The 27,766-nt window shown below is 48.5% G+C and overlaps 8 protein-coding genes across 12 annotated transcripts; 5 read left to right on the top strand and 3 right to left on the bottom strand.

Moving 5' to 3' along the window:
* Nucleotides 1-235: 235 nt before the first annotated feature.
* On the top strand, nt 236-1,895 carry LOC120957919 (glyoxylate reductase/hydroxypyruvate reductase-like). Its single transcript, XM_040380380.2, has 3 exons — nt 236-637; nt 716-1,461; nt 1,524-1,895. The coding sequence occupies exons 1-3, from the start codon at nt 567-569 to the stop codon at nt 1,646-1,648; spliced, it is 942 nt and encodes a 313-aa protein (XP_040236314.2). The 5' UTR covers nt 236-566; the 3' UTR covers nt 1,649-1,895.
* LOC120957918 (glyoxylate reductase/hydroxypyruvate reductase-like) lies at nt 1,659-5,799 on the bottom strand. 3 transcript variants are annotated; one of them, XM_040380377.2, is made up of 4 exons: nt 5,625-5,799; nt 3,158-3,259; nt 2,297-3,069; nt 1,659-2,206 (listed from the first exon to the last, which is right to left on the bottom strand). In XM_040380377.2, the coding sequence occupies exons 1-4, from the start codon at nt 5,690-5,692 to the stop codon at nt 2,085-2,087; spliced, it is 1,065 nt and encodes a 354-aa protein (XP_040236311.1). In that variant the 5' UTR covers nt 5,693-5,799; the 3' UTR covers nt 1,659-2,084. The 3 variants fall into 3 exon arrangements, with proteins under 3 accessions (XP_040236311.1, XP_040236312.1, XP_040236313.1); XM_040380378.2 differs by lacking the exon at nt 5,625-5,799 and adding an exon at nt 3,714-3,847; XM_040380379.2 differs by lacking the exon at nt 5,625-5,799 and adding an exon at nt 3,341-3,476.
* A 156-nt stretch (nt 5,800-5,955) lies between these two features.
* On the top strand, nt 5,956-11,136 carry LOC120957916 (homogentisate 1,2-dioxygenase). Its single transcript, XM_040380372.2, has 4 exons — nt 5,956-6,773; nt 7,200-7,659; nt 9,562-10,095; nt 10,171-11,136. The coding sequence occupies exons 1-4, from the start codon at nt 6,759-6,761 to the stop codon at nt 10,473-10,475; spliced, it is 1,314 nt and encodes a 437-aa protein (XP_040236306.2). The 5' UTR covers nt 5,956-6,758; the 3' UTR covers nt 10,476-11,136.
* A 569-nt stretch (nt 11,137-11,705) lies between these two features.
* LOC120957913 (zinc finger-containing ubiquitin peptidase 1-like) lies at nt 11,706-21,314 on the bottom strand. Of its 3 annotated transcripts, none has more exons than XM_040380367.2 (6): nt 21,028-21,314; nt 18,547-18,865; nt 16,741-18,493; nt 16,320-16,668; nt 16,032-16,243; nt 11,706-15,945 (listed from the first exon to the last, which is right to left on the bottom strand). In XM_040380367.2, the coding sequence occupies exons 2-6, from the start codon at nt 18,843-18,845 to the stop codon at nt 15,901-15,903; spliced, it is 2,658 nt and encodes an 885-aa protein (XP_040236301.2). In that variant the 5' UTR covers nt 18,846-18,865; nt 21,028-21,314; the 3' UTR covers nt 11,706-15,900. The 3 variants fall into 3 exon arrangements, with proteins under 3 accessions (XP_040236301.2, XP_040236304.2, XP_040236302.2); XM_040380370.2 differs by having other exon boundaries at nt 16,741-18,484; nt 21,028-21,312; XM_040380368.2 differs by lacking the exon at nt 21,028-21,314 and adding an exon at nt 20,227-21,014.
* Nucleotides 21,315-21,524: 210 nt separating this feature from the next.
* LOC120957914 (protein asteroid) lies at nt 21,525-24,382 on the top strand. Its single transcript, XM_040380371.2, has one exon. The coding sequence runs from the start codon at nt 21,643-21,645 to the stop codon at nt 24,280-24,282; it is 2,640 nt and encodes an 879-aa protein (XP_040236305.2). The 5' UTR covers nt 21,525-21,642; the 3' UTR covers nt 24,283-24,382.
* A 113-nt stretch (nt 24,383-24,495) lies between these two features.
* LOC120957923 (uncharacterized) lies at nt 24,496-25,382 on the top strand. Its single transcript, XM_040380385.2, has one exon. The coding sequence runs from the start codon at nt 24,586-24,588 to the stop codon at nt 25,369-25,371; it is 786 nt and encodes a 261-aa protein (XP_040236319.2). The 5' UTR covers nt 24,496-24,585; the 3' UTR covers nt 25,372-25,382.
* A 374-nt stretch (nt 25,383-25,756) lies between these two features.
* On the top strand, nt 25,757-26,400 carry LOC120957921 (uncharacterized). The gene has a single exon (XM_040380384.2). The coding sequence runs from the start codon at nt 25,757-25,759 to the stop codon at nt 26,285-26,287; it is 531 nt and encodes a 176-aa protein (XP_040236318.1). The 3' UTR covers nt 26,288-26,400.
* On the bottom strand, nt 26,390-27,747 carry LOC120957920 (uncharacterized). The gene is made up of 2 exons (XM_040380383.2): nt 27,567-27,747; nt 26,390-27,443 (listed from the first exon to the last, which is right to left on the bottom strand). Exons 1-2 carry the CDS (start codon nt 27,577-27,579, stop codon nt 26,911-26,913), a joined length of 546 nt encoding a protein of 181 aa, XP_040236317.2. The 5' UTR covers nt 27,580-27,747; the 3' UTR covers nt 26,390-26,910.
* Between the last annotated feature and the right edge of the window lie 19 nt (nt 27,748-27,766).

Below are 27,766 nucleotides of genomic sequence, written 5' to 3'. Positions count from 1 at the left end.
ATTGAAATACAAAACCATTTTCTGAATTCATTAAAAAACAAATAAATAAAAAATAAAAAAAATATAATAAAATAATAAATGATCACCACGTGGTTGATCGTGGATTTAAAAAAAAAATCATTCAAAAATTTCAACAAGCGCCTTCTTTGTAAACAACATTCTTAGCAAAAACAAGACAAAAAATACAACCACTGTTCTGATAGTGTTTTGTTGTTTTATGCATGATTGCTGGGTGCACATTCGACAATCAAAAATTTACAGCTGATAAAGAGCGATCTTCTTAATATACTTTCATCAACCTTCCCCATGCCCATCGCAAAGGTTCGTTGCACAATGCGAGTTTTTGATTGGGAATGCTTCAAGTATCAAAAGCCCAGTTAATAGTGTTCTCCACAACATAAATTCCACCATCGATCGAGTAGTCACACGCCAGTTGGTAAACGATTGTTGTCCGCAAGTGGTCATCAAATAGCTTCACGATGAAAGTTCTACTGCTTTTGCTAATTTTCGGTTGTATTTTGTATATTTTTCATCGCTAAAAGGAAAGTGTTCCTTTTCCCGTCATCATGCGGCGTCCCCGAGTGCTGGTGACGCATCATCAGGTGCAGCCGGTTGCATTGGATCGTTTGCGCAAGGAGTGAGTATCATTTAGAACATTTAAACCCCAAAAACTGAGGATTTCTAGATTCAAGATCATCCTTCTTTCCCTTGGTAGTTGTGATGTGATCGTCCCAGCAGTAGATTTCCCATCCCGTGCTCAAATACTCGATCTCTGCCCGGGCGTTGATGGCCTGCTGTGGACAAGCTACAAGATGAAGCTGGACCGAGAGGTCCTGGATGCATGCGGAGCACAGCTGAAAGCGATTTCCCTCACGATGAACGGTGTCGATTGTGTCGATGTGAAGGAGCTGGCTAGAAGAAACATTCCACTCGGACATACACCCTACATCCCGAACCGTGCAGTGGCAGATTTAGCCGTAGGTCTGATGCTTTCCGTCAACGAGCGACTGTTATCTACTGCTGGCGAAATATGTTATCAGCGTCAGCCCATCCAAGGATCAACGATCGGTATCGTAGGGTTCGGTGGTATTGGCCAGTTGATTGCCAGCAGACTGCAAGCGTTCGATGTCGGCTGCATCCTCTACTGTGGCCCGCGTCCCAAAGCGAGTGCAGACGCCTTCCATGCCCAGTTCGTAGCGTTCGAGCAGCTGCTTGTACGGTCGGATTTCGTATTCATCAGCTGTCCCCTAACCGACGCTACCGTTCGGATGTTTGGCCGGGAAGCATTTGCAGCGATGAAGCCAACTGCCGTACTGATCAACGTTGCACGTGGCGCGATCGTCGACGAGGCTGCCCTGCTGGATGCGTTGAAAGGTGGACAAATAAGAGCGGCTGGATTGGATACTGTGACGGATGAACCATTACCGCCGTATAGTGAACTGTTTAACCTGCCAAACTGTGGTAAGAAACAAGTTGAAGTACAGCAAAACTGTTGCATTTATTACGTGATGCTTCTGTTGCAGTGATTCTACCACACCTGGGAACGGCAACGAAACGGACGCGCGACGAGATGGCTGTACGAGCGGTGGAGAATTTAATGCACGGTTTGCGGAATGCAACGATGCCAGCACAATTTCAGACGCAATAAAGTCCATTCATTTCTTCTACCATTTGCTCTTAAAGGCACTTTAATGGGGTGGTGGTAAAGACCGTTGTGTTAAGAATGCAATGCTAGCTGCTACAAGGTGATGTTCCCTATCCTCCTTTTCCTATGCATTGTGTACACAGAGTGATGCAGTAAAAAATCAGTCTTCAATGACCGTCAAACCTAAAATGTTGTACTACAGTTTCACAAGATTAAATTTTTCTTTTTTTGGTAAGCTTGCCTCAAGGAATATGTTTTACTTCAGCCTTTTTTGTATCATGATTAGTATCTTTGTTCCCGAATAATGCTACATTCGCTCTAAGTCGTTGTTGCCTATAATTAAGTATTAGTTGGTTGGTCAAATGCAAAACGTGGGGGGCAATAAACAAATGCCGGCTCTTTTTTGTTCTATTCGCTAGAACACACTGTAATAGAATGATTAATACGGATAGGGGGAGAACATGGGTGTTCCCGCGATGCCCGCCAGCACGTTCAATGCAGCAATTTCCGCCATATTGTTCCGCGTCTGCACGGTGGCCGAGCCCAGGTGGGGGATGACAACTGAACGAGATAAAAAAAGTCGTTGAGAAAGTGCTTCTTACCATGACTCTTCTACCGCGACTCTTCTTCGAGTGTGCGCCGTAGGCTTACCTGCATTCGGAAGGCGCAACAGCTCATCGTCCGCGGGCAGCGGTTCCGGCGACACCACATCCAATCCGGCCGCAAAGATCGTACCGTTCTTGAGTGCCGCCACCAGTGCCCGCTGATCGACGATATCACCCCGGGCCACATTAACCAGCACGGCGGTGGGTTTCATTTTGGCCAGCGTACTCTCGTTGATCATGTGGCGCGTTTCGTTCGTGAGCGGTACGGTAATGAACACGTAATCGCTCTCCTGCAGCAGCTCGTCCTGCGGTACCAGCTTGGCGCCGAGCGCTTCCGCTTCCGGCTTGGGCCGACGGCCCGTGTACAGCAGCTGCCCAATGTCGAACCCTTTCAGGCGCTTCGCAATCGTTTGCCCGATGCCGCCCAGCCCGATGATGCCCACCGTGCTGCCCTTTATGTCCTGCCCGAGCAGCCACTGCGGGCCGCCCGTCCACTGCGACTGATCGATGGCCAGCCGGCCCTCGTGGTAGCGCCGACCGGCGGCAATCATGAGCCCGATGGCCGAATCGGCCACCGCATCGTTCAGCACGATCGGGGTGTAGCCGAGCGGGAACTTGCGCTTCCGGAACTCCTCCACGTCCACGTAATCCATGCCGGCCGACATGGTGGAGATTGCCTTCAGGCGGGAACCGCCCCGATCCAGCACCTCACCGTTCAGTGGCATATGGCCGACCCACATGATGCCATCGACCTGGCCCGCCAGCTCGAGCACTTCCTCGCGTGTGGCAGGATGGCTTTTCGGGAAGATTACATCAGCCCTGGGAGGGGAGGGGTGGAAAGCAGGACGTTAGAAAGGTGCAAATCATGAACATGGCCACAGTATGCGTGTGTGAGTCGTTTACTTACTTTAGCTTTAGTTTGTTGATACCCTTTTCCGGCGTTTCCTTGTTGGTTACGAGCACGACCGGACGCTGTCCCGAGTTGACCATCGTTGATGCAGTTTGAGCACTGCAAAAAAGGAAGGGTTTAAACAAACGTTTAAGGGTCGTACGACGGGACAGAATGCCTTCCTAGTTCGGGACTAATTACTCTTTGCGCTGAAGCCCCAATTCGCGTGTACTACACACCGCTGGGCTAATTGCACACGCACACAATGGCACGCAACCCAGCCGCGTTATCAACAGCTCCGGGAGTGCGCGGTGGTGATTATAGTTTTCTTCTTCTTTCTAAATATTAACTTAACAATCAACGGGAGCAGAGTGCGCCGTTTTGAAGTGCTTTGTAGCAAGGCGCGGTTCAAGTGTGTGTAACGAAGATAAAACAAAAAAAAACTATGAAAATATCGAACTGTTCTTGGATGGTTGTAGTTTAACGTATGGTCCGGTTTCCCTGCAGTAATTTCTTGGCTTTTCTGGGCCTACCTTCTTTGCTGCCGTGTGTGTTGTGCACGCTGTTATCTTACCTTCCTTCCTACGTCCAGTGGTTGCTGTGATTGTTTCCGTGAAACTAAACAGCTGATTTGTGATCTGCTGCCGTCGAATGATATGTAAACAATGCGCCCCTTTGACAGTAGTCACAATAGACAGTGCGTGCCAGAAAAAGCACCAATGGCTTCAGTTTTATTTTTTGTTTTGTTAAAAATGTTTGATTTTTATGAAATTAGAAATATATCTTTGCACTTTATTTGTTAGAGCTAGTTTTTTTCAAAAGTGAAGTGCATTTAAATTAAATGTGAAAATGATTCAGTTCTTCAGTAATTTCCTCAGCCGTTTCACCTGCCTGATCACTTGCTCAGACTTGTTTTCGAACCTGTTCTGGTAAAGAGACTGTTCGACGATTTGTTCGTGGGTTCCTTGAAATGATAACGAACCTGGAAAACCAACGAAAATAACCCGCAAACCTCTTGCGATACTCGATCTGCAATTCACAAACAATTCCGATCTACCGATCCGAATCTGGTCATGAAGCTGTGTTGGTTCTATAACAGGAACGGAATAAGAAATGATTCTGAACTAATTTCGGTTTCGGTAGTAGCTCTCAACTATGCTCTAAAAACTAGTCCTTGACCAATCGTGATACTAAAACATTATTTGAACCTGTCTCAGTTAAGAGGCGAAAGAACTCCGTTGGATCCAAAGCCTCTTTAAACTATACAAACAACAACAGCAACCTGTCTCAGTTCCGAACCTATTACCGATCCTATAACTAGCTTTGATTGTTGAGAAAACTTTGACCGGTCCAAAAATGTCATGTTGCTATTGAAATATTTTGAACAGAATAGAATTAGGTTCATGTCAAATAGGAACGAAAACGTAACGGGTTTGTAAATTGATTATAGCGATGATCGATGATATTTGATATCCGACCGTTCCCATGGTTCCAACTAGTGATGGGACAAGTTGGCAAAAATCCGGTGTCGACTACGATACGACTCCGATAAATTCGGAATCGACTCCGGAAGGTAGGTCCACGCTGCAATATCCGGAGTCGTTTGGAATCGTCCGAAATGGCCCGGAGTCGTCCGGAGTCGTCCGGAGTCGGAGTTGCCCGGAGTCGTCCGGAGTCGCCCAGAGTCGTCCGGAGTCGTTCGAAGTCGTCCGGAGTCGCCCAGAGTCTTCCGGAGTCGCCCGGAGTCGTCCGGAGTCGACCAAAGTCGTCCGGAGTCGCCCGGAGTCGGAGTCGTCCGGAGTCGTTCGGAATCGTCCGGAGTCGACAGTAGTCATCCAGACGGAGTCATCTGGAGACAACTCCAGACGACTCCGGCTCCGGTCTTCCGATTGCTCCGACTACATTTCCTTATCAAGATTAAGTACCTAGCTTTGAGCTCAAGTTTTGCACCTAGTTCCGACCGTTCCGAATGAAGAATGAAACGAACCTACTAGATATTCGCTCTTAAATGGTTACTCTAGCATCTCTAGCTACTAGCCCATACATTTATCCACTCTTCTACAAGACCTGCGAAGTCATTAGTCTAGGTTTGCCCTACTACTTGTTGAAGAATTAAAGTATGATCGTCAGTGCTGCAATGTGACGGAATGGTTCGCATTGAAATTGATCCAGCTTTTATTTTGTAGGAGACTGCCAGTTTATCAATTAGATCACTGATCCAAAAACAATATTAAATACAGTTTAAAACTTGAAGAAAAAACTGGTGTTGAGGTGGTCAGTTTCCCATTTGGATCGTCCCATGGCAGCTAGGGCTGCAACGAGGTAAAATGAAGCTACCGCAACCGAAAAAGATAACCAAGTAGAGAAATTCAATTCCGCGAAAATAATGCGTTTAAATATTACAGCCTTATGATTGTTGGTGTCCCTCATTAGTCACACACTTAAAGAGCCTCCCAAACTCTATCTCTTTTAGAAAACAACATACCTGATAGAAGATAACGTTTCACACAAACACAAAGTGGCAAAAATCAACACGATCGCTCGGAAGCTCATTTTCACCAAGTTTACTTTACCAAAAAAAACTGCAACTAACCACTGAACGTCCGAACGTGGCTCAACGTCGACCGACAACACATAACTTAACTGGTTCGAGCATAAATCGAACACAACAACGGCACCATACCTTTGACCGCGACACGTTCGGTTGAACCGGCTTTGCCGGGTTGGAAACTGGATTGACCAGATTTGACCTACACTCTCTCAAGCCGATCGAATCGTTGTATGAGTGCAAGACTGGTACCAAATGCACAGCATCTTATCGCAATGAATGGTATTAAGCCGGTAAGAAATCCTCGCCCACCAGCACTGCCACCAAATTTACTATCTTATCTGTTTCGGGAGTACCCATCCCAACGCAGAGAGACAACAACAACACGGTGAGCTGAGATTTGAGGGTTTTTTCAACATTACAATTTAAACTTCAATTTGAGTTACCGATTTGAGTTACGAGCGATGTATCATGGGAAATGGCACATGAGTTGGCAGTTTTTCAAACCAACAACTTCAACGATCGTCAGGATCAGGGTGAGGATCGTTTCTCCCGATCGTTTCGGATGCGGCGCGCCTGTTGTTGTTGGCCAGCGAGCGACCATTCTCGATACTTCCCGGTCCTGGCAACAAACATCAGGTCGGTGGCGGCATCGTAAACAACAACTACGTCACTCCTACCGGGCTGGGTGTCACACTACCACTCCGTTCCTTGCACACATTCCGTCACAGAAACTGGAAAGCCGTGTTTCGACGATCAAGCAGGAATCCGGTTTGGAAGATTGGCCAGCAGCAGCAACAGCAGCAGAATGGTGACGAGGATGGGCTCGGGCATTAGAATATTTTTGAATGCTTAATAACAGACGGAACTGCCCGGGCGTGCATCAGTCGTGTGTCGCCTATCCGAGTGGAGTGTGCAGGCAGAGAGCTTAATCTGGAGAAAGAACCAGCCCCGAAACAAGCGCGATCGAGTGCGAGTGATACCAGTGTGAATAGTGTACGGCGATCAGTGAGATAAGATAAAAGTAAAAGTGTACCCAGTATCTGTGTAATTATCGTGATCTGAGCCAACATGCCGGAGTATCAGGTACGAGGCAGAATAAGAGAGTGGAAGAGTGAAAAAGATGAGATTCCAAAGAGGATCATGATAAGACGATGTTAATACCAAGTCATCCTTAATGTTTTGTGATAGCAGATCGTAGGATATGGTGCAATTTCAGTCTAATATTGTAGAAGTTACGTTAAACTGATAATTGCGTGTTAGTTTTTCGCTTCGAATAACACGTTGAAGTTGTCTGACGAGCCTCCAACCCGTATCCAAGCGGGAAACACTCAAACAGGTTGATTCCACCGCAGTAGACGAGAGTGAAGGAACCAGTTTTTAAAACGCAGTATCATATACATCCTTAACGAATTCTAATTTTGGATTTTCTCTTTCGATGCATCTTACTCGATCGTTCAAGCCCAATTTCGGTTGAAACGTAAACGTCTCTCTCTCTCTCTCTCTCCACAGTATCTGTCCGGATTTGGGTCACACTTCAGCTCGGAAGATGCCCGCTTCCCGAACGCCCTGCCGGTGGGACAGAATTCACCGCAAAAGTGTCCCCACGGGCTGTACGCGGAGCAACTTTCTGGCAGTGCGTTTACCGCACCGCGCACGGAAAATACCCGCTCCTGGTTGTACCGCATCCGGCCCTCGGTCGTACATCAACCGTTCAAGCGGTTCGAGGGTGTGGCACAGTTCCTGCGCGGAACTGGCTGGGAAGAGCAGCACCCCAACCCCAACCAGATGCGCTGGAACCCGTTCGATCTGCCGGCGGCCGGAAGCGAGGTGGACTTTGTGGCGGGACTGCATACCGTGTGTGGGGCGGGCGATGTCCGCGCCCGCAATGGGCTGGCCGTGCATGTGTACCTTGCCAACTGTTCGATGAAGGATACGGCGTTCTACAACAGCGATGGCGATATGCTTATAGGTAGGAACATTATACTTTGTTGCAATGATAGTTGCCAATGGTAACAGGAGACGCAAGTAGTAGCTGTCTTTGATGCATTTTGAATAATGCATGAACCCGGTACTAACTGACCACGTGGTTGATGGGGTGTTGAAGAACGATCATACATTTTTATTGAGAGAAGCGATCGATCTAGATGTGACTATACTTTTAAACTTTCAGAAAGCATTTTATTGCAGTTGCATTTACAATGGCCGACAAGGACCGTTTCCCATCCGCAACATTTTTAGCTAGTTAGGACTGAGTATCTTATGTAGGTTATGTAGTAGAAATTACTTCTGCAACCTGCATCTCAAATGCTATGATTGACTACTGTGCTATTCAAAAAAGTAATCTCAAACTCAGCATGGAGAGCGACACGCTTTTCCTATATCCTTGGTGTTGTTCTCAAAGGCAAATCGCACTAGATAAGTTAGCCCGGTTGCGCAATAATGGCTAACCATATGGCGAACCAGAAAGGGCGACGCGACGCTAAACAAAACGGTCACGTGGACGCGGGGCCAGTCACCCAGTCTCATGTATTAACCGACTACGGAAAGCAACAGGAATTTTCGAAACGGATTCAACGATACCGACCCTACGCAATGCCGGATAATTATAATAGTTTGGCCGGTCTCGTGATACAGTTAAGAACGCGTACGACTTAACAACATGCCCGTCATGGATTCAAGTCCCAAATGGATCGTGCCCCAATACGTAGAACCTGCTATGGATAAATCAGTAAGTCACTGAAAGCCAAGCCCACTAGTGGTACAGGCAGGCCTTGACCGACTTCGGTTGTTGTGCCAAAAGAAGAAGAAGAAGATAATAGTAACCAAAAAGTTTTTTTCCAAAGACAGTAAGCAAAGGTTTTAGAACACTTCTTCCAAGAGGCAAATCAAGAGAAGCTGATTTGAAACCCATACCTGTCATCAAACTGTTCCTAAACTTATACAGATTTTAGAAATTATCCTGACCCTTTGCCGAATTTAAAACTGATCTTGAAACCATATCGGTCCTTAAATTGAACTCAATCCCATAGCGGTCTTGGATTTGATCAAAAATCCACACAGATCCTGAAACTGATTAGGAACGCATAACGATTCTGGTACTGATCTTGAAACAATAGCATTCCTAGAACAAATTCTAAATCTCATACCAGGCAAGGAACTGATACTAAGTACATGCTGTTCCTGGAAATGAGTTCAGAATCCTACCTTGAATCCAAATTATACTTGGGACTAATACCGTACTCAAACCATTCCTGGAACTGGTAGGTAGCGGCTTAAAAATAACTCAAAAAAACTGGATTTCGGTCCAAAAACCAAACCAAAACCCTTTTCTGGTTGCGATAAACAAAAAAAAATCTCAGCCATTGAACGAATCAAGAATCTGTCCCGGTCCAAGAACTGAAGCGGTACTTACTCCGATTCCGTTACCATATTTGCCAATGAACCATTCCATCTGCAGTTTTTTTTAACAAATCGCCGTATGGTATGGCGAAGGCCTAGCATCCTTTCAGTATAGGTACCGAAGGCTATCTGAAATGGAACAGTCTTTGGCTCGTTGTTTCTTATATTACGAGTTATTAACATAGCGGATGCAGATTAGCTGCAACAATCAAGCGTGTAGCATTAATCTTTTACTATACCTACGACTACAATCAGACTAGAAGCAGACACGAGTAAGACTAGCTCGTCGTAAAACTCATAAGTCCATTGCTGGAGTGCCGGAGTCTCGAGACTCCAAGAGATAATGATCTTTGAGAAAGCTTTACTCACGGGAATGATCAAAGACAGTTTAAAGCCTTACTGGTGACCACATCGATCGCAATTCGAAAAATAAAATAAGGAATAACTAACCTCCCATTTTGTCTTTGTTCAGTTCCCCAACAGGGTCCACTGGACATAACGACCGAGTTTGGCCGACTGTACGTAAAGCCAAACGAGATCTGCGTCATTCCGCAAGGCATCCGGTTCAGCGTAGCGCTGGAAGGACCGTCCCGTGGCTACATTCTCGAGGTGTACGATGGTCACTTCCGGCTGCCCGATCTGGGCCCTATCGGTGCCAATGGGTTGGCCAATCCGCGTGACTTCCTAACACCCACGGCCCATTTCGAGGATCGCTCGGTCGAGGGGTATCGCATCGTGTCCAAGTTCCAGGGCGCACTGTTTGTCGCCACCCAGGGCCATTCACCGTTCGATGTGGTCGCCTGGCACGGTAACTATGTGCCGTACAAGTACGATCTCGCCCGCTTTATGGTGATCAACTCGGTCAGCTTCGATCATTGCGATCCGAGCATCTTCACCGTGCTGACCTGCCCCAGCAACCGGCCCGGCACGGCGATCGCCGATTTCGTCATCTTTCCACCGAGATGGTCCGTCCAGGAGCATACCTTCCGTCCGCCGTACTATCATCGTAAGTATCTTTTATTCGCTATGCTATGTTTTCTTCAAAGCCTTTAATATCACTGAACCACTTTTCTTCTTCAAGGTAACTGCATGAGTGAATTTATGGGCCTGATTTTCGGCCGGTACGAGGCGAAGGAGGGTGGCTTCATGCCCGGCGGTGCCTCGCTACACTCGATGATGACACCGCACGGGCCCGACCATCGGTGCTTCGAGGGTGCGTCCAATGCGGAACTGAAGCCGGAACGCGTTGCCGATGGGACGCAAGCGTTCATGTTCGAATCATCGCTGAGCATGGCGGTAACGCGCTGGGGCGAGGAAACCTGCCAAAAGCTGGACGCCCGCTACTACGAATGCTGGCAAGCGCTGGAAAAGCATTTCCATCTGTAATTTGGCTCACCGGAAAACCGACGACATTTAAATCGATTTTTGAACGTGTACCAGCTGAACTGAAACAACAATTTTTTACCATGTTTGACTTGTCGGTTACCAGGTGTTATTGAGCAGTAGTACACTTCTTTCATTTCTTTTTCATTACTTTCCCATTTTCTTTATTCGCCTTTTTTCACCTTGTATCGCTTGTGTATCGTTGATTTTACTTGTGCTATTCCTTAGTTTCGGTTTCTGCTGTTGTTTTGGTTTTACTGGATTTGGTTTGTTTGTTTGTTTCTTTTGTTTTGATAATTACGGATATATGTATATTTTTTAAAGAAGCAAATTTGTTAAAATGATGCACCGGGCCGCATTTTCTCTCCTTCTTTATGGTTTTTTGTTTTTTTTTTCTTCCTTTGTTTTTGTTTCCGTGCTTAAGTGCGTCACGCAATTCCTCAAACAGTGAAATTTGTTTGAAATTTTCATAGGTTTTTTTGTTTGTTTTGTTTTACTTACGTTTATTGTGCTTTTGTTTTTTTTGTTTTCGGTGCAATCTTCACCCCTCTTGTTTTACACCATTGTTTGCTGATGCTTCTCGTGCTTTGTCTGCTTTTTTTTTTGAAAATTAAGTTCTGCAATTCGATAAATACACGATCGTTATCACCGGTGTTTTTGTGTATGTGTGTGTTTGTGCTGTTATTATGTTACCTTCTTTTATTTTGTTATCGTTTCGTATCGCTTGAAAAGTACTGTTTATGCACTTTAACCCTTTCCATTTTTTTTCTTTTGTGTTCTTTTCTTATTCTTTCCTTCGGCTTTTTTTTTCTTTTTCTTAATTTTCCTGGCTTAGTTACCTTTTAGTTTCACATTCATAGGAAACAATAGCGCTCGTGGGACGATTAAAGCGTTCTTATTTCGTCTGAATTTAGCGTTGTATGAATTGTCCTTTCCAAGCACATGCTCTTTTTCTCTCGTTCTCCATTATGTACACCTGCACAATTCACACAGCTTCTGTGCAAGTATGTGTGTGTGTATGTTTGTTTAGTAGCTCTCGGTCGGGGTATATAGTATAGAGGCACAGATAAATCCATGTTGAGTTATTTGTTGTTAAAAATGAATTCCAATGTAACCACCCAGCACCCAACATTCCCGTGGAACTTGCAACAACATTTTAGCACAACCGAAACCTTATATTTGTCGGAAGGAGAACAATAAGAAGAAGAAGAAGTAGAAGAAGACGAGGAAAAATAAAATAAAGCAAATAGTTTGTATTATCATTTTTACATGAATTGTTAAGATGAATTAGACAAACACTTTGCGATTTTGCAAAATTATGTCGTTTGTTTTCTTTTCTTGTTCGGGTTCTGGTGGTTTCCTCTTTATCTTGCTGTTTTGTTGTAAACAGTTGTGTATTGTTGGAAAATTTTGTCTGTGTGTTTTGCCGATTGTGTTTCAGTTTTATGAAGTTTTGCTACTTGTTATATATTTGTATGCTCTCTTCACTGCTCCTGTCCTGTTTGGCGCAGTGTTTTTTTTTTGTTTTGCGTGCGGGTTGCGTGCAGTGGTAGGTATTTTTTAGAGTCTTTACGTCATTTTTATCTTACTTTCTCTCTTTTCCAATCCCTACGTTTTCTCTCTCTCTCTCTCTCTCTCTCTCTATCTCTAGCTACTATCGGGTTAATATAGTTAGTTATGGAACTATGTGACTTTTCAAGTATCGATCATACAAAAATAAACTGTATTTTCTGGTATGTAGTTTCACTTATTACTTCCTTTTGTTGTTGTTCTTTTCATCCTTTTTTTTGTTGTTGTTTACTATGTTTTTCCCTCCTTCATACTCTGCACTTGAGTTTTCAGCACACACTTTTCTTCAATGTGTCAGTGCAGTTAGCGTAAGTTTCTAGTTGGTTTGCTTTACTTTAGAGCTCACGAACATGCCACAAACTCAAAGCGCAACATTTTGTGTTTGATTGCAAGCAGAAATTTCCATGAACACACACACACTCAAAAACGCTGTTCTGGGGAGGTCTAAGCAACCGAATACCAGATTCACATCCGAACTTTGCTGCAATTGCCACGATATTGCGTGTTTCGTGCATTTCGTGACAAGGAGACACACAGGGTCCAAGTTGAGGTACTCGTAGTATTCTTGTTACTTTAACCTTTACTTGTTATATTTTTATAATTTTGTTTGCTTGTGGTCACGTTTCACTACGTACATGGGCCATTATTGGTGTTTCTCGTATCGCTTTTCTCTCTCTCTCTCTCTCTCTCTCTCTCTCTCTCTCTCTCTCTCTTTCTCTTTCTCTCTCTTTCTCTCTCTCTCTTTCTCTCTTTATTTCTCTTTCTCCTTCTCTCGCTAAAGGGTTTCTATCATCTAATCCTCAACCTGTCCTGTCTAGTGCTACTTTAGCGTCGAGTCGAGTAGTTCCACCCATAACAGGCCAAACGCAAATGGCGTAGGAACTGAAAGTATGTGTAGTAAAATGTGTGCTTCTTTACATAATTTGCCATGCTTGTGTGCATGTGGTAGACGCACCACACTTTGACTACTTTTGATTTTCGTTTGTTTTTTTTTTGTTAGCTCCTTCCACTTCCGACGTGACCCCGTATCCTGACGAGGGAGATTTGTAGCATATTCAATTCCTTTATTCCCTCTGTTGTCGGGTTTACGTTTTGTATTGTGCAGGAGAACTTTCTTGCTTTTTATCTTCACAAAATTCTTCTTCCCCTTCCCCAGTCGTGTCTTTAAACAGGTCAGCAAAATAGCAAATAGTTCCCCCTTCTCATTATACTATGCAATGACAATGGCGCGTGGACGGTGATAAGCGGTGTGACATTGTTTGCAGGTAGCAGATAATAATCAAACACAAACCGTACTGTTCGAACTCATCTTGTTTGCGCAAAAGATCGATACTACTACCTTAGCTTCTAATTGCGTTTAACTCTAACTGGTTCCAATACTTCAGTGCGCGCAGTACAAGCGTGTGATCACTTTACGGATCGGTCTCACATAACCATGTTTTGTTAACCCTCGATCAACGATCGTTTGCAGCAGACGGATCGTTGCATTTGAAAGGACACTCGTCAAAAATGAGCAATACAAAAAATAAAAGCATGATCATCGTTGCGTTACGACGCTCACATTGCCATTCCATGGTCAAGCGCTCATTTGCACCACATTTACGCTTTTGCAAAATTTGTAACAAAATATTTAAGTGCTCCTATCGCATCGCAAAACTAATCTTGTACACTCTTTGTATATAGTTGGCTCCTGAGCAAATGTACGTATGCTTTAAAAAACATCACACTAAACGGTTTTGTGTAGCGGTTGCTGTTGTGTAGTTAAAGCTATTGAGATATTCACTGGTATGTAAAATGTGTGCTAAAATGGTTTTTGGTATTGCTTGTTAGGTTTATGTAGTTCGCCCGGGGGAGGGTTGGCGAAACAAATGGCTACAATAAGACATAATCAAGCGCATTTTGCTCACAAACGAGACTAAGCCTATTTGTTTCTAGCACAATCTAATCGATCGATTGATGTTTAGGGAAGCTTGGCAATGATGATGATGATGATGATGATGATGTTAGTGCACTTAATTGCTTACTACATCCGTGGGAGGACCATTACAACCTGTGTGTGTTTTGTTTGTTTCTCTCTTCTCTTTTCCCTATCTGTCGCTAGGTGTACTTCGGATTGATTCTTCGGCCCAAGCAATACGTACATCTTCTGGCCAGCGAAAGTTAAATACGTACTGTGTTGAAGGACATTTGTTGCGCTCGTTTCAATTGTATTACTTTGTACCGTATTTTAGTGTGTTGTTGCTTGTTTCGAAATTTCGTTCCACTTAGCGATCCGCCCAACTTTCCAACTACCTCCGAAAACAATTATTCTGTGCGTTCGCGTAGTTGTATGCTTTTTATGTCTGAGTGTCTGAGTGTCGATGTAAGGATTAGCAGTGTTTTTATTATTAGGTGCTGATCGGATCTGGGCTACACACGACGATCTTTACTTATATCACAATCCTTTTTTTAATTGAAGGTATTTTTACTAGGATCACTCTTGTTGCCTGCAGGTGTGTGTGTGTGTAAGTGTGTTTACAATTTTTGTTATATTGTGTTTATCTTTCATTGCTCTATCGCACACGTTTTTAATATTATGTCCATCATATACTCTTTCGTGTGATGCTATATAATGTATGCACGATTTTTCTTTTTTTTTGCATTTTCTTTTGAGGAAAAGGATTGTCTTGTGTGCTACCCTTTAGTTGTTGCTGTGTTACGGGTTTCCGGTAATGGCGGGTGTGCCTCTCGCGCAATGTGTAAGTCTATCATCCTACTAAACTGTACCACCGAAGCACCGAAGTGGCTAGAAATACTAGAATTCCCCTTACGCTCCGAATAGTGTCCGAATGGCTTAATAACATCACATCGTATCTGAACCCGATTTGACCGATAGGATTTAAAGGATCAATTAACGAAACGAGCGTACTGCAGCACTGCCTACGGTTCTCGTTGCATTGGACACATTACAAGCACAAATAATTGAGCAACTCACTTTACTGTACTTTTGTTTTTGTTCTCTTAAATTAAAGCTAAGTTTGTTTTTAAAAATTAAGTCCATTCAACGGTATTTTCATTCTTTCATCTTTCTACGATTTTAAAGCCATTTAAGGGTTAAAAACTTAGACCAATCAGGTTAGTAGCTTAGCTGGAGAAAACGCTTTTCTTGAGCACAACTGGCAAACGCTTAAACTAGTTTAAAGGCAGTTTTATTACTAACAACAACAGAAATAAAACGAAAACAATCACATAATTAGACATCGTTGTTGTTGCTTTATCCTAACACCAACCCTTTATTCTAATGAAACAAAAAATGGCAAATAAATTGAAGGTTTTAAAACAGTTATTAGAGAACGAATAAAACGAAGTAAGAACAGAATTACTAAAACTAGGTTTGAACTCTTTCTTTTAGAAGGGCGCAAGGGTAAACATTCTAACCGAAATTCCCTATTTTTTCACTGTACACCATATTATGCGAGGAAAGTTTTTTTCTTCCTTTTTTAAACACCTTATTTCAGTTGCACACGTGTATGTTGCTCTAGTGGTACACCATCCTGCACACTTTTGTGTATGATATACGAATTTTGCTTTAGCGCTGCGCTGTGCTTTTCACTTTGCGGTGGCCAGTAGCAGTGGCGGCGCACGCGTGTATATTGAAAAGTAAACATAAAACAAGCCTAGGGCACGATCAAAATAAAACAAAACACGATTAATAGATCACTTTTTTGTTGCTGGTGCGTGCGTAATTCCCTTTTGAAGGTAGAGAGAGGGAGACGTATTATTGTAGCACTATTGGGTTGTAGTTAAAACGTTGTGTTGCTGTTGTTGTTGCTGCTGCTACTGTAAGACGAACCGGCTCCAGGAAGCACAGCGTAGCTCGTCAACGGTCAGGGGGTATGCGTAAGGATTTTAACACCTTGCTCGCCTGAGGAATTATTGTTTTTAATAGTATTTTTTGGTAATTTACATTCATTTACATCAATAAATTTCAGAAATAAAACAAAAACTCACCTGGTATTGATCCTCGGTATCGATCAGTCCCTTCACCGCCACGACCTGGTACTGCGGTGCACGCATGGCGGCCGAATTTTTACGTATCAAGCGCAACGAGTCCTGCGACGAACCGAGCGCTGCCACCTGCCGCGGACCGTGGCTCGGATCGAGCACGAGCAGGGACAACCCGGACGTTCGCTGCTCGATTCCAATGATCGTACGCGAGTGCCCTGAAAAAAAATCCGAAAATGGCGAAACGAAATGAAAATTATTGCATAAAAAAGAGAATAAAACACGATCCTCTACCTTGATGCTGCAGGTACAGGGGAGGGGTGTGGATGCGCGGCTCCTCGAAGTAGCGCAGCACCCAGTTAAACAGCTCCGGGTGCCGCCCGTCCGCCGAGGTGGGCCGGTGAAAGTCGACCAGCTCGCAGCGGATGCGCAACCACGACAGGACGGTCACGATTTCGGTCGCACCGATCCACTTGCGCGTGTTGTACAGCTTGCAGCCGAGCTGTTCCGAGCCCTGAATGTCGAAGCCCTGGGCCCAGGCCGCCTCGACCATGCGCTGCAGCCGGGAGATGCTGGGCATGGCCGTCCGGGCGGGTCCATGCGAGCCCCAGGCTGAGTAAAGCGCTTCGTTGTACGATGTGTTCTGCAAAGCAAGCAGGGTTGTTAACATTTAACTACACTTTTCCTTCCACAAACGATGGCACCACCAACATACCTGCAGTAGGGAGGAAAGCATCATCTGCAAATTCCGGTACCCACAGCCCCATCCCTTATCGCCATAGCTCGACGCGTAATGATCTACGCTCGAGCAAACGTACGTTTTGATCACGTTCGGCGAGGACGACGATAGCGACAGGACCCTCGGCGACACGGACTTGGTGCAGGACGACCCATCGTCAACGCCGTGGGATTCGGCCGCCCGCAACCCAACCTGCCGCTCGTAGTAGTCGGCCACACTCATCTCGCCCGCGTACACCGCCCGCTGCATCGCGGCCGCCGACTGCTCCCGGAAGTTACCCTGATCGTCCATACCGTACTGCGCGCGCAGCATCTCGAACTCGCGCTGCTCGCGCAGCTTTTGCGCCTGCTTTTCCAGATCCACTGCCACGGCGGAAGGGTTCTTGCCACCACCACCAACACCACCACCGCCACCACCACCGCCACCAACACCACCACCAACTGCAGCACCTCCTTGGTAGGGGTTTTGGGGGCTTTTCGAGAAGTGCTTCTCGATGTGATACTCCATCTCCTGTGTTTTCATGTGATCGAACGAAATGCCGCACACCGGACAGAGGCTGCCGCTGGTGCCGCCACCCCAGCCGCCACCGTTGTGTGCAGAGGCCGCGGCCGCCGCCCCGGACGGGGTACCGTTCGTTGCCCGCCCACCGTCCGCCTTCGCCGGGCTGAGTATGTCCCGATGCTCGATGTTCACGTGCAGCTCCAGATCCGACCCGGACTCGAACGTGCGATTGCATATCGGGCACTGCAGCACGCTAAGCGTATCAGCGTGCTGGCCACTGCCACCGGCGGCTCCTCCCGCACCACCGCCGCCGCCGCCCGCACCATTCACACCCGGACTGAGCGGATCAAAGTGCGACCGGTTGATGTGTTCCTCCAGCACGGTCGGGTTGTCGGAGGTGTACGGGCACAGCAAGCACTGCAGCGGGCTCGCCTGCTTCGTTGTGATCGTCATTGTGGCCGGGCCGGCTGATGAGCCGGTTGCCCCATTCGCACCACCGTTTGCCATTTCAGGGCCCGCCGTTCCGATGCTGAACGCGTTCGGTTTGTGCGACTTTAGCTTCAGCCCTAGCTGCGATCGCAAGGGGGAACCTTGCCCACCGGCTCCGGCACCGGCCGGCGTGGTACAGCCAGCTCCACCGCCATTCATCACAGTGCCGTCCTTGCTGGTACTGGTACCATTCGCGTGCACCTCACCGCTCCCATTGATTCCCGCTGTGCCGCCGTTCGTTGCGTGCCCATGCTGACTGTGGATGCTTTTCCCATTCGAGCAGTGTCCGCCGTTTGGCAAACCGTTGCTCAGATTCGTGCTACTACTGCCCAAGCTGGAGCGACTGCTGCTCATGCTGCTACTGCCGGCCGCCGTCGACGTGCTACTCCCCATCATCTTGCCCGCCAGTGCTGCACCGTTGTGGTGCAGCTGTGACGATCCCGGCGCTTGCTGCGAAGCGGCGCCCTGTGCATGATTGCTGCTGTGGCTTCCCGTGCTGGACGAAACGGTCGTCAAACTTTCGCTAGCGCTGATCATCATCAGACCGTTGCTGCTCGTACTAATGCTGCTGCTCGTTTGGTTGACAGCGGTGCTACTAGCACCACCACCACCACCGTTGAAACCCGCCGCCTTCATCCCACCGGACGCTGACATCGGCGTGAGCAGCTCGGACGTGATCGACGGCGACAGCCCGCGACAGTCGGAGATGGAGTCCGAATCCCCGTCGACACTGCAAAAGCTTTAAGTGTGTTAATGCGCGCTTTTTTTGTTGGACCTTTGCACCGCTATTACCTCGGCGTTTGATCGTCGATGAACGACATCAGCTCGTTCTCGGGCGTTAGGTAGTCCAGGTGGGCCTGGTTCACATGGAGCAGCAGCTCGGCCGCCGGCACACCGGAGAGCCCACAGAAGGGGCACTGCGCGCTGCCCTCCACGTGGTACTGTCGCGTGTGGTCGCGCATCGCCTCGTCCGACAGGCCGGACGCGCCGCAAATTTCACACGAATGCTCCTGCTGCTGCTGCTGCGGTAGCCCGACCGGTCCCTGGGTCGGCGGACCATCCTTGGATTCGCGCCCATTCTGCGAAGCCATCGTTCTTCAGTGGTAGTGCGCTGGGAACGGAAACGGTGGAAAAAGAGAGGTAAAATTAGATCTAAATAAGCTTCTTGCACACGCAGGCCGGGCACCGCGGCACCGACCACACTTCCACATCAAGTGTCTTCCTTCACTTTCGAGCATGCTCCCCAAATTCTATTGGCAACAACAACAGCAAAAGAAGCCCTTAACCCTAAAATAGCCCCTTTTGGGGGGCCTTACACAGATTGGGCCGGCATGGCATGGCATGATTCTAGTGCGGGGAGAAGATAATGATGAGCGCCACGCTTTCGCAACACAGCGCCACGTGTGTGTGGCGGTCGAGGCGGTCGACACACGAAAGTGCCGACTTATCAATTTCTTGTCGAGTTGATGTTGCCCGATTACATAAAAGCATGCTTTATCCGCGCATGCAAAAGATTCTTGCCGCTCGGCGCTGGCTGCGTTCGCAATTTGGCAATGGAAATGGCGTTCCAAAGGCAAGTGTGAAACTTAAAATTCAACTCGCACTCGGAAACACACGGAAACGGTGGTGATGGTGGTGGTGGCGGTGGTTTGTCCGCACAAAACCGCGTGCTGCATGCGAATTCGTTGCTTATTTGACCCTGCGTCCGTCCCTTCCTGCTCGCCGCCAACCACTAAACGTTGGGTACAGCATAAACATAACTATTGTGTGTGTGTGTGTGTGTGTGTGTGTGTGTGTGTGGGAGGGGTGGGGGGGGAGGTCATAACAAAAGAAAAATGGAAAAGGACCCATCGCAGCGGCAAGGCGAAAGCGATACTAGCCACTCAGCAGGATATTGATTTATGGAACACCCGTACAGAGAGCACTGCGGTGGAGAAGAGTCAAAGAGAGCGATAGAGAGAGAGAAGGACCACCACCTGCAGGTCTCTTCTTCGATGGTCCTTTCCAATCTAGATGATAGTAGGCTAGTGTCACGCGTTGAAACTACTTTAAACTCGAAAAATCAATTAAAAACTGCTCTTTAAGGACACTGGTTATTGGGAGGGCTCCCTTAGAACTGGGGCACCACCAAATCGTCCTTTTGGACACACACACGCACTTGAGAACACACATGGTATTTCGCACTCTCTCTCTCGCTCCTTAGCTGTGCATGTCCTTTTGACAGTCCACAGCAGCAGTGTGGCCCATCACACACAGTCAATGGCCTCTATGATGTCGGTGTGGGTCCCTTCGAAACCTGCGCCACCGACCGACCGACAGACCGACGAATCGGAAAGCTAATCGAAGTCACGGGGATGGACTACAAAAAAAAGGAAAGAAAAAGGAATGCACCACATTCCCACCACGGCACACTATGGTTGCTTCCGTGCGGCACGGCTCAAACAGTAGGCTGGGGCCAGAGGGAAAACTTACATTCCTTACGTAGGAGTTTGACTGCATTCAAGCTGCCTGTTTGCTGCTGTGCCGCTGGTCCGGGGCAACGTGGAGATTCAAGATTACACACCAAAAACACAATATCCTTTGCCTTTCCTGGTGATTTTTGCTTTGAGGGACAATACGGCACACACACTGCACCCTCGTTTGGCCGTACTGACCGGATGATGATGACGATGGTGAGCGGAGCCAGAAGCAACACGCGGAAGGGGCACGGCCGGAACAAGATTAATGGATTGCTGGCTTACTTCTGCGGGACGGCCCTGTTAGTTGTGCCTACGCACACACACACGCGCGCGCTCCCCAAATCCACCACATTCCCGAGACCCGAACCTGGGGGATGGGGGGGTATCAAATGTCGCCGCGATTATGGACCGCGCACCGACGGATCGTGCACCGTTAACGACGGGAAGAAAAGCACTACTGCAGAATTCTGCTCCGCGCTTTTTGTGTTCATCCCTCTGCCAATAGCGCTCCTTTTGCTCTGCTCCGTCGGCCCGGCCGGAAAGGTAGGCGGGTGCGGATTGATCTTCTCTTTTACACGTACGGCCCTTTGGGCCACGGGGAGAACGGATACGGTCCCGCTTCAGCACGCCTATACGCCAGGCCTACTCGGCATTAAAACGGACGGACGCGACACTTGGTACTCTCCCTTTCTTTCTCTCTCTCGCGCGGAAGGAGAGCCGCCGGTCCTTTGCAGGGGGAAAGGGATTTGGTAATTCGCTCGTGTGTGGTGCGCACACACAGAAGATGACGCTCGCGAGAGCACGAAATACTCACCAGCACGAGGAGCTTCTTGGCGCGTGTAGACTGGAGGAGCTGCGTGAAGGCGGAATCCTTTTCTCTCCGATCATGAATGGAACGTTCCGTGCGACCTCATTACGTGCATCGCCGTTATCCTTGCTCAGCTGCTTCGGAAGTGGGGGGCCGAAAGGCGCGAGCGCGCGCGATGTCAACAAATTACATAAGCACTGACAGGACGTTCAATTGTCAAAATTGGCAAACGTACGAGCACACACACATACACACACGCTTGCACCAGGCTTTTCGAAATCAAAGGACACACTTTTCGAACATGGCTTCATTTTCAGAGCAAATTGCGCATTGAAGCGTGAAGAATAATCCGGAAAATACTGGGCATATGGACAAAGGTGTACGAAGTGTTTGAAGTGAAGTGGAAGAGGGCTCACCTTGAAAAGAGCACTGTAGGCAGTAAAGGAAGAGTAAAGAAAATGAGCGAGATGCAGCGATGTTTAAACGTCAAAAAGCCTTGCCATGTTGTACGGGTTTCAAATCCGTCTTCATTATTTGTAAACAAACCCGGCACGCGTGCAAAACTCCGCTGCAGCAAAGTTAGTTTTCTGCTGATTTTCCCCCGGTAACTTCCCACCAAAAATGGGTGTCCGTGGTTTAACCACCTTCATTGAAAAGAACGCAGCAGTTTATCTGAAACCGCACGAACTACACGACACAAATCTCGTGATCGATGGCGACAACCTGTGCGTGCAGCTGTTCAAAAGATCTCAAAAAGTTGGGCTCGCCTTGGGCGGCAACTACGACGCGTACTACCGCACGGTGGTGGACTTTTTCGACATGCTGCAGCTGGTGAACGTGGTCCCGTACGTGCTACTCGACGGTGGCTACGAGTCGCGCAAGATCGCCATCGTGCGGTACCGGATGCAGCAGCGCATACTGAAGATGAAAGGCTTTCACGTGCCCGCGATCAACAGCGCAACGCCCCCGATGCTGCGAGAAGTGTTCGTCGACGCGATGCGCGAGTCGGGCGTTGCGTTCATGCGCTGCGCGTTCGAGGCGGACGATGAGGTGGCCATCCTGGCCCGCAAGCTCGGCTGTCCCGTGCTGAGCTACGATTCGGACTTTTACATCCACGACGTGCAGTACATCCCGTACGTGACGCTGTCGAGCAAGGTGTACCGCAAGGTGTCGGACAGGGAGGGCGAAAACTTTAAGGTTGGCATTGTGGAGCGAAAGCAGACGAAAAAGGCGCGACAACGGGGCGATGGGGTAAGGTATATCGCTCAGTGCGGCGATCAGGACGTGGTGGAAGGTGAAGGAGAGGTGGAAACGTACTCCTACCTTGACTGTTGCCTGTACACGATCGACAATTTGACTGGGCCGCACGACCAGCTGGGGAAAGAGATGATCCCGCTGTTTGCCGTCCTGCTGGGGAATGACTACATCGAGCGGAATGTGCTGCGGGCGTTTTATGAGGCGATAAGTACTGGCCGGGTGAACCGGAAAATCAATCAGCAGGAGCGTCGTTTGAAGGTGATTCTGAAGTGGCTGCAGAACCACACGTTTGAATCTGCAACGCGGGCGATCATACGACACATCAAGGGCGAGCAAAAGCAGCAAGTGTACCGGCAGATACTGACGGCGATCCGTGGCTACAATTGTGAGGATTGCGTCGCGTTGCATTACTTCGGTTTGCAGGATCAAACTGCGCAAGAAACGCCACTGGAGGACGATGAGATTGAAAAGGATCTTCAAACACGATTGGGAGCGATTGCTGATGGTGAAGAAACGATGGAAGAAACGGTCGACGAGGCAAGCTTTCTCGATAGTGAGGAAGAGGAAGAGGACGAATCTGCATCGAACGAAGGGCAAAAGGAGAAAAGCAAAGATGACCAGGAAGATGAATTGTCACGACACAACTCCTGCGATGAGGAGCACGACAAGGACGAAAATGACCTCCTACAAGAAGAATCTGACGCGGAAGAGATCATTATGGATGGACATGAACCGTTGATTGGGCCGGAGCTGAAGCGCAACAAGTTCACCGACCGGAACTGGCCGGACTGGTTCAAGCGCATCTACAGCGCAGCCCAAGTGCCACGCTTTTTGGCCGATTTGATCCATTCGAATTTGTACATCAACTATCCCCAGATCGAGGACGTTAAGCGACAGGACAGTAACAGGCTGAGCGGTCCTATTTTGCGAACCGTGTTTGCGATCCTCAAAACAAGCTTCAAAGTAAAAACGACCGAGTTTAAGTACGTTACGCGACGGGTGCCCGGTACGGGTGTGGTGAACGCTACCGTTACCGATGCCTGTCTGCCCGCAGGGGTCGAATACAATCCTGCCAAGCTGCCAAACGTTACCATCCTGCGGAAGCTGTTCGAAGACGCTGGGATCGAAAAGTGTGACGAGCTGTTTGAAACGATCCGCAGCGTGCCCAGCAATTTGCGCCTTTACTTTCTGGCGATCATCTACTGGGCGAAGAACTGTCCCGACGTGAACTTGGCGTACGTGCATGCGCTCGTGGTGTGCATTTTGCAGCTTCAAATTGTGGATAAGGCGCTGAAAAGCTTGAACCGAAACGTGGACCAGTTTCGCCAGGCACATCGGGAGTATTTGGAGCAACAGCGACAAACAAGCAAAACGAGCGAACAGTCTGCAGGGAAGCCGGACGTTGCATTTAACCGAACGTTCTACAATAAGCTAGCGAGCGGAACTTCCCGTGCGTCGGCACTGCTCGCTTACGACCATTTGATACAACACTTTTCGTACAAAGAGGAGGAGGTCAGGGGAAGGCGTAAGATGTGGATCGAGGCCGGCACCATGCACACGCTGGCCAGCTTCCAGTCGGTTTGCTTCAATCTGTACGCTCTCACGCCGTTGCTGGGCTATCCGGTGGAAAATCTACGCATGCACGAGCTGTACAATACGCTGTTCGTGTACAACGTGTACGAAGGGATGAAGAACCTGGCGGACCTTGGTGAGTACGAGCGTACGGTGATATTCCGCCACTCGGCAACACTTTACGCGGCCGTTTGCGTGATGGTGCGGTTTGTGGAAACCTACGTACCGGAGCTGAAGGGTAGAACGGTGAGGGCGAAGACGGGAAAGGCAGCGAAACGGAAGCAGCAGCCAGTAGTGCACGTGCAACCAATCACGATTCGACCGGCAAATGATTGGGACGGGGGCAAGAAGGACGAGTCGAGTGAAAGCGATGATGGGGAGGGGTACGTTGATGTGAACAATAAATTCAGTCAACTTCTATTGGCAGGTTGAACTTTAGAAACAAAGCTGGGTGTTGTAAATTATATAAAAAAACCGTTAAATTAAGTAAAAATTAAAAGCTTTGTTTACATATTTTTAAAAACTTTCGTCAGTCAACAATACGATATTTTACATATTTAATGAAGCCCCTCAAACGTGTTTTGAATTTAATTGGGCAAAACGAAAATTATAAAATGCGCATGCAACGAAGAAAGCATTTTGAAAGTTGCACGTGTTAAGCCGCATGACCACGTGCTCTGGAGTTTAAACCGCTGTGAAAGGCCCGCCCCTTTCCCGCATATCAAAGCAACCGCGATGAGCATATTAGCAACGGTCGGTGGGGGGGATGCAAAGCATGCAGGGCATGCTGCCGAGCGCAACATACATTTTGGGGGTGTGCGTGCTTATTTTGGGGAGAGTGCGCATTTGATGGTGTGTGTGCGTGTGCGTGTTATTATTGAACCAAAATCGCGACATCGCGGCGCCATCAGTCTGACATTCAGTGTGCGCTTGTGTTGGGAGGAAACGGAACGCACAGCACCAGAGGAGATCCCCGAACGCCAGAGCAGTGCAGAAGCTATGTGGGGCGGTAGTGAGCCACCGCCGCTGTATCCGTCCTACGGCTACAACGACTGCTACAACTGGAGCGGTGCCCGGTGGGTACTGGCAGCGGAAGGTGTCGTACCGCCGGAAGCGGTCGTCGCTGGCTACGAGGGCGAAACGACCTACATCGGAAGGGCCAAGCATCGGAAAGCGATTGTCCCGGGGCGGGTGATACCATCGAAGAAGGCCTGTCTGATCGTGTCCGAGGGGTTGGAGCACGCCGTCCACGACTATCAGGTGCTGTGCGGGTACGACGGGCGGTTCGTGCAGACGAGCGGCGGGTACTGCCCGATAGGGTCCCTGCAGGGTGGAGTGACCAAGCGCGGCAAACCGATATTCATCGGGTTGGTGCGGATGGGGCTGGTGACGGTGGTCGGGAGCATAGTGCCGGACGAGTTTTGCTGCCAGGCCGTAGTTAATGGAATACTGAGAAGATTCAACGATTACGAAATTTTCGTGTCCAAAGCGGAGTATAAGGGTGCCTTTGATGAGTCTTAAAAAACAAGGGAATTGGTGGTTGGCTTCGAACAAAAACACATTTAATATGCTTAACGGTGCCAGTGGTAAGTGTAATCAAAAGTGTTTATTTAAAGACAAAAGGCGAGTTGGCTTTTACAACCCCTAATTTCATAAATATCCCCCAACTGTGTGTGTCTGTGTGTGTTGTTGAAGGCAATGCAAAATCTGCAACAACCAAAGCGAAAGAATATTCTCAACGGCGATAGTATGTGTGATATGTTTTCGCCGAATTCCACAGTATACCAAATGTACCAAAAAGAAGATTAATGACGGTTTGATGGCATCTTCTTAATACTCGCGCAGCGAACAAGTGTGACAAAGTGTACTTTGATTGCAGTGTGAAACTTCCCAAAGCAAATTAACCATGTGCAACCGCCAGTTCACGGCTCACTTTACGTACAACGTACCGTCGCAGGGGTACACCGAGCACGCCTACCTCGATAATGCCCGCTGGGTGCAGGCGGCCGAAGGGCTGGTACCGCCCGATGCGGTCGTCGGCGGCTACGAAGGCGAAGTGACGTTCATCGGGCGGGCGAAGCATCGCGGCTCGATCGTGCCGGGCCGGATCGTGCCTTCGAAGAAGGCGTGCTGCGTCGTGTGGGGTGGCGAGGAGCACACCAAATCCGACTACCAGGTGTTGTGCGGGTACGAGGGCCACTTCGTACACGTTGGTGGCGGCTACATCCCGAACGGAGCGCTGCGGGGCGGTGTGTCCGAGCACGGCAAACCGCTCTACATTGGGCTGGTGCGCCTGGGATCGACGACGGTCGTTGGCAAGGTGCAGCCGGAGCACTCCTGCTGCTACATCGCGGTCGGTGGGGTGGAGAAAGCTTTCCGCGAGTACGATGTTTACGTTACCACCGCCGGCTATAATCAACCAGTGCCTGGGCGCTGAATGCGCAACGTTTTCACGTCCACCCTCCTCCTTACATGACATGACACCGGGAACACGACTACCTCTATGCTGCATTTTTTTGAATGAATAAACCGTTTCGCGTCACCATACAACCGGCTTGTATTTAGCGTGCAGTTTAATAGTTTACAAATAATCTTTTGTTTTCTTTCCCCGTTCCCCAGTCCCTACAGCCGATAGTGCGCTATGCGTTTCACTATCAGGTTTAAAATTTTGACACAGCCATTATCTAAGATTCCCTTTTGGGTGGTGGCAAACGTCCGTTCGATGCGATTTTATCGGACGTTGCCGTCAAACGCCATTTCGGTTCAAATTGCGATTATTTGCATGATTTAAAAAAAAAAACATAAAAAATAAGCTGATATTGTTCCTACATAACCTGCATAATTACGATGACAGATACAATCGGAGGCGACGATCCGACGGAATCAAGGAGTTTTGGTTCGGTCGTTCGATGCAATCGCACGTCCGACGTTATCGGTCAAATCCCGTATACATTTCGTCCGTTAAAAAATCGCATCGCATGGGCCAACGCCACCACCCCCTTAAGCGTAATTCGTCGCCGCACGAGTATAATGTATCTATGTACCAGTCGGTGCCGCGTTTCACTGCTGCGATTTGATAAACACTTCAAAGTTGATGTGCGGTTCCTCCTTCCTGTTGTACGGTATGTAGCAGACGGAGTGCGATCGCTGCACCTTCCCGCAGACCAGCTGCCCGTCCACCGCTACCCGCCCGATGTACAGCGGTTCGCCCTGCTCGGACACACCGGCCGGCGTTGCCCGCAGCAGCACGTTCGTCTCGGTGCACGGCACAAACTCCCCGGCGGTGCACAGGATCTCGCACACCTTCTTCTCGTGCGCCTTGCCGCCCCACGGAATGTAGCACACCTTCTTGGCCGGGTTGATGAAGCCGGGCGTGACCGAGCCGGCATGCTCGGCCCGGCCCAGGTACAGCTTCGTGCGCTTGCTGGTGCCACACTCAACGGCACTGGGCGGCAGGGGCCCACTGTCCTGGTACGGTACCCATTTCATGCTGTGCAGCGCGTCCCACCGGTGGAGCTGCTGCTTGCGGGCGGTGCGCGGGTACCGGTCGTCATCGTGGATGTCGTAGAAGTGGATGTGCCGCGGCGTGGACGCTGCAAAACGAATAGGTTAGCGGTGAGTCATCAGTCCACTACTCACACAGGGACAGGGAGCAGGAGCCACAGGCACGGAGTTTCTAACAATCGATGACACGTAAAGCGAAGCGAAACACTTACTGTAATTCACCATGTTGTTGAATAAAGGCTACTGGTTTCGTTAGAACGCCCTTTACGGAACGATCCTCAGGATTGCTGATCAGCCCTTACTGCACCTGCATCGCAATTTCATGCACAACTTTTGCACAACTGGACATTCCACCTTGCGACGGCTGCTTTGAGATGATCGGTGGGCGTGAGCGCGCACTGTCATAACAAAG

The sequence above is a fragment of the Anopheles coluzzii genome, chromosome 3 (genome assembly GCF_943734685.1).
Source record: "Anopheles coluzzii chromosome 3, AcolN3, whole genome shotgun sequence".
Lineage (NCBI taxonomy): Eukaryota > Metazoa > Arthropoda > Insecta > Diptera > Culicidae > Anopheles > Anopheles coluzzii.
Note: the sequence above shows the minus strand (reverse complement) of the source record. Positions and strands in the feature narration are given on the sequence as shown.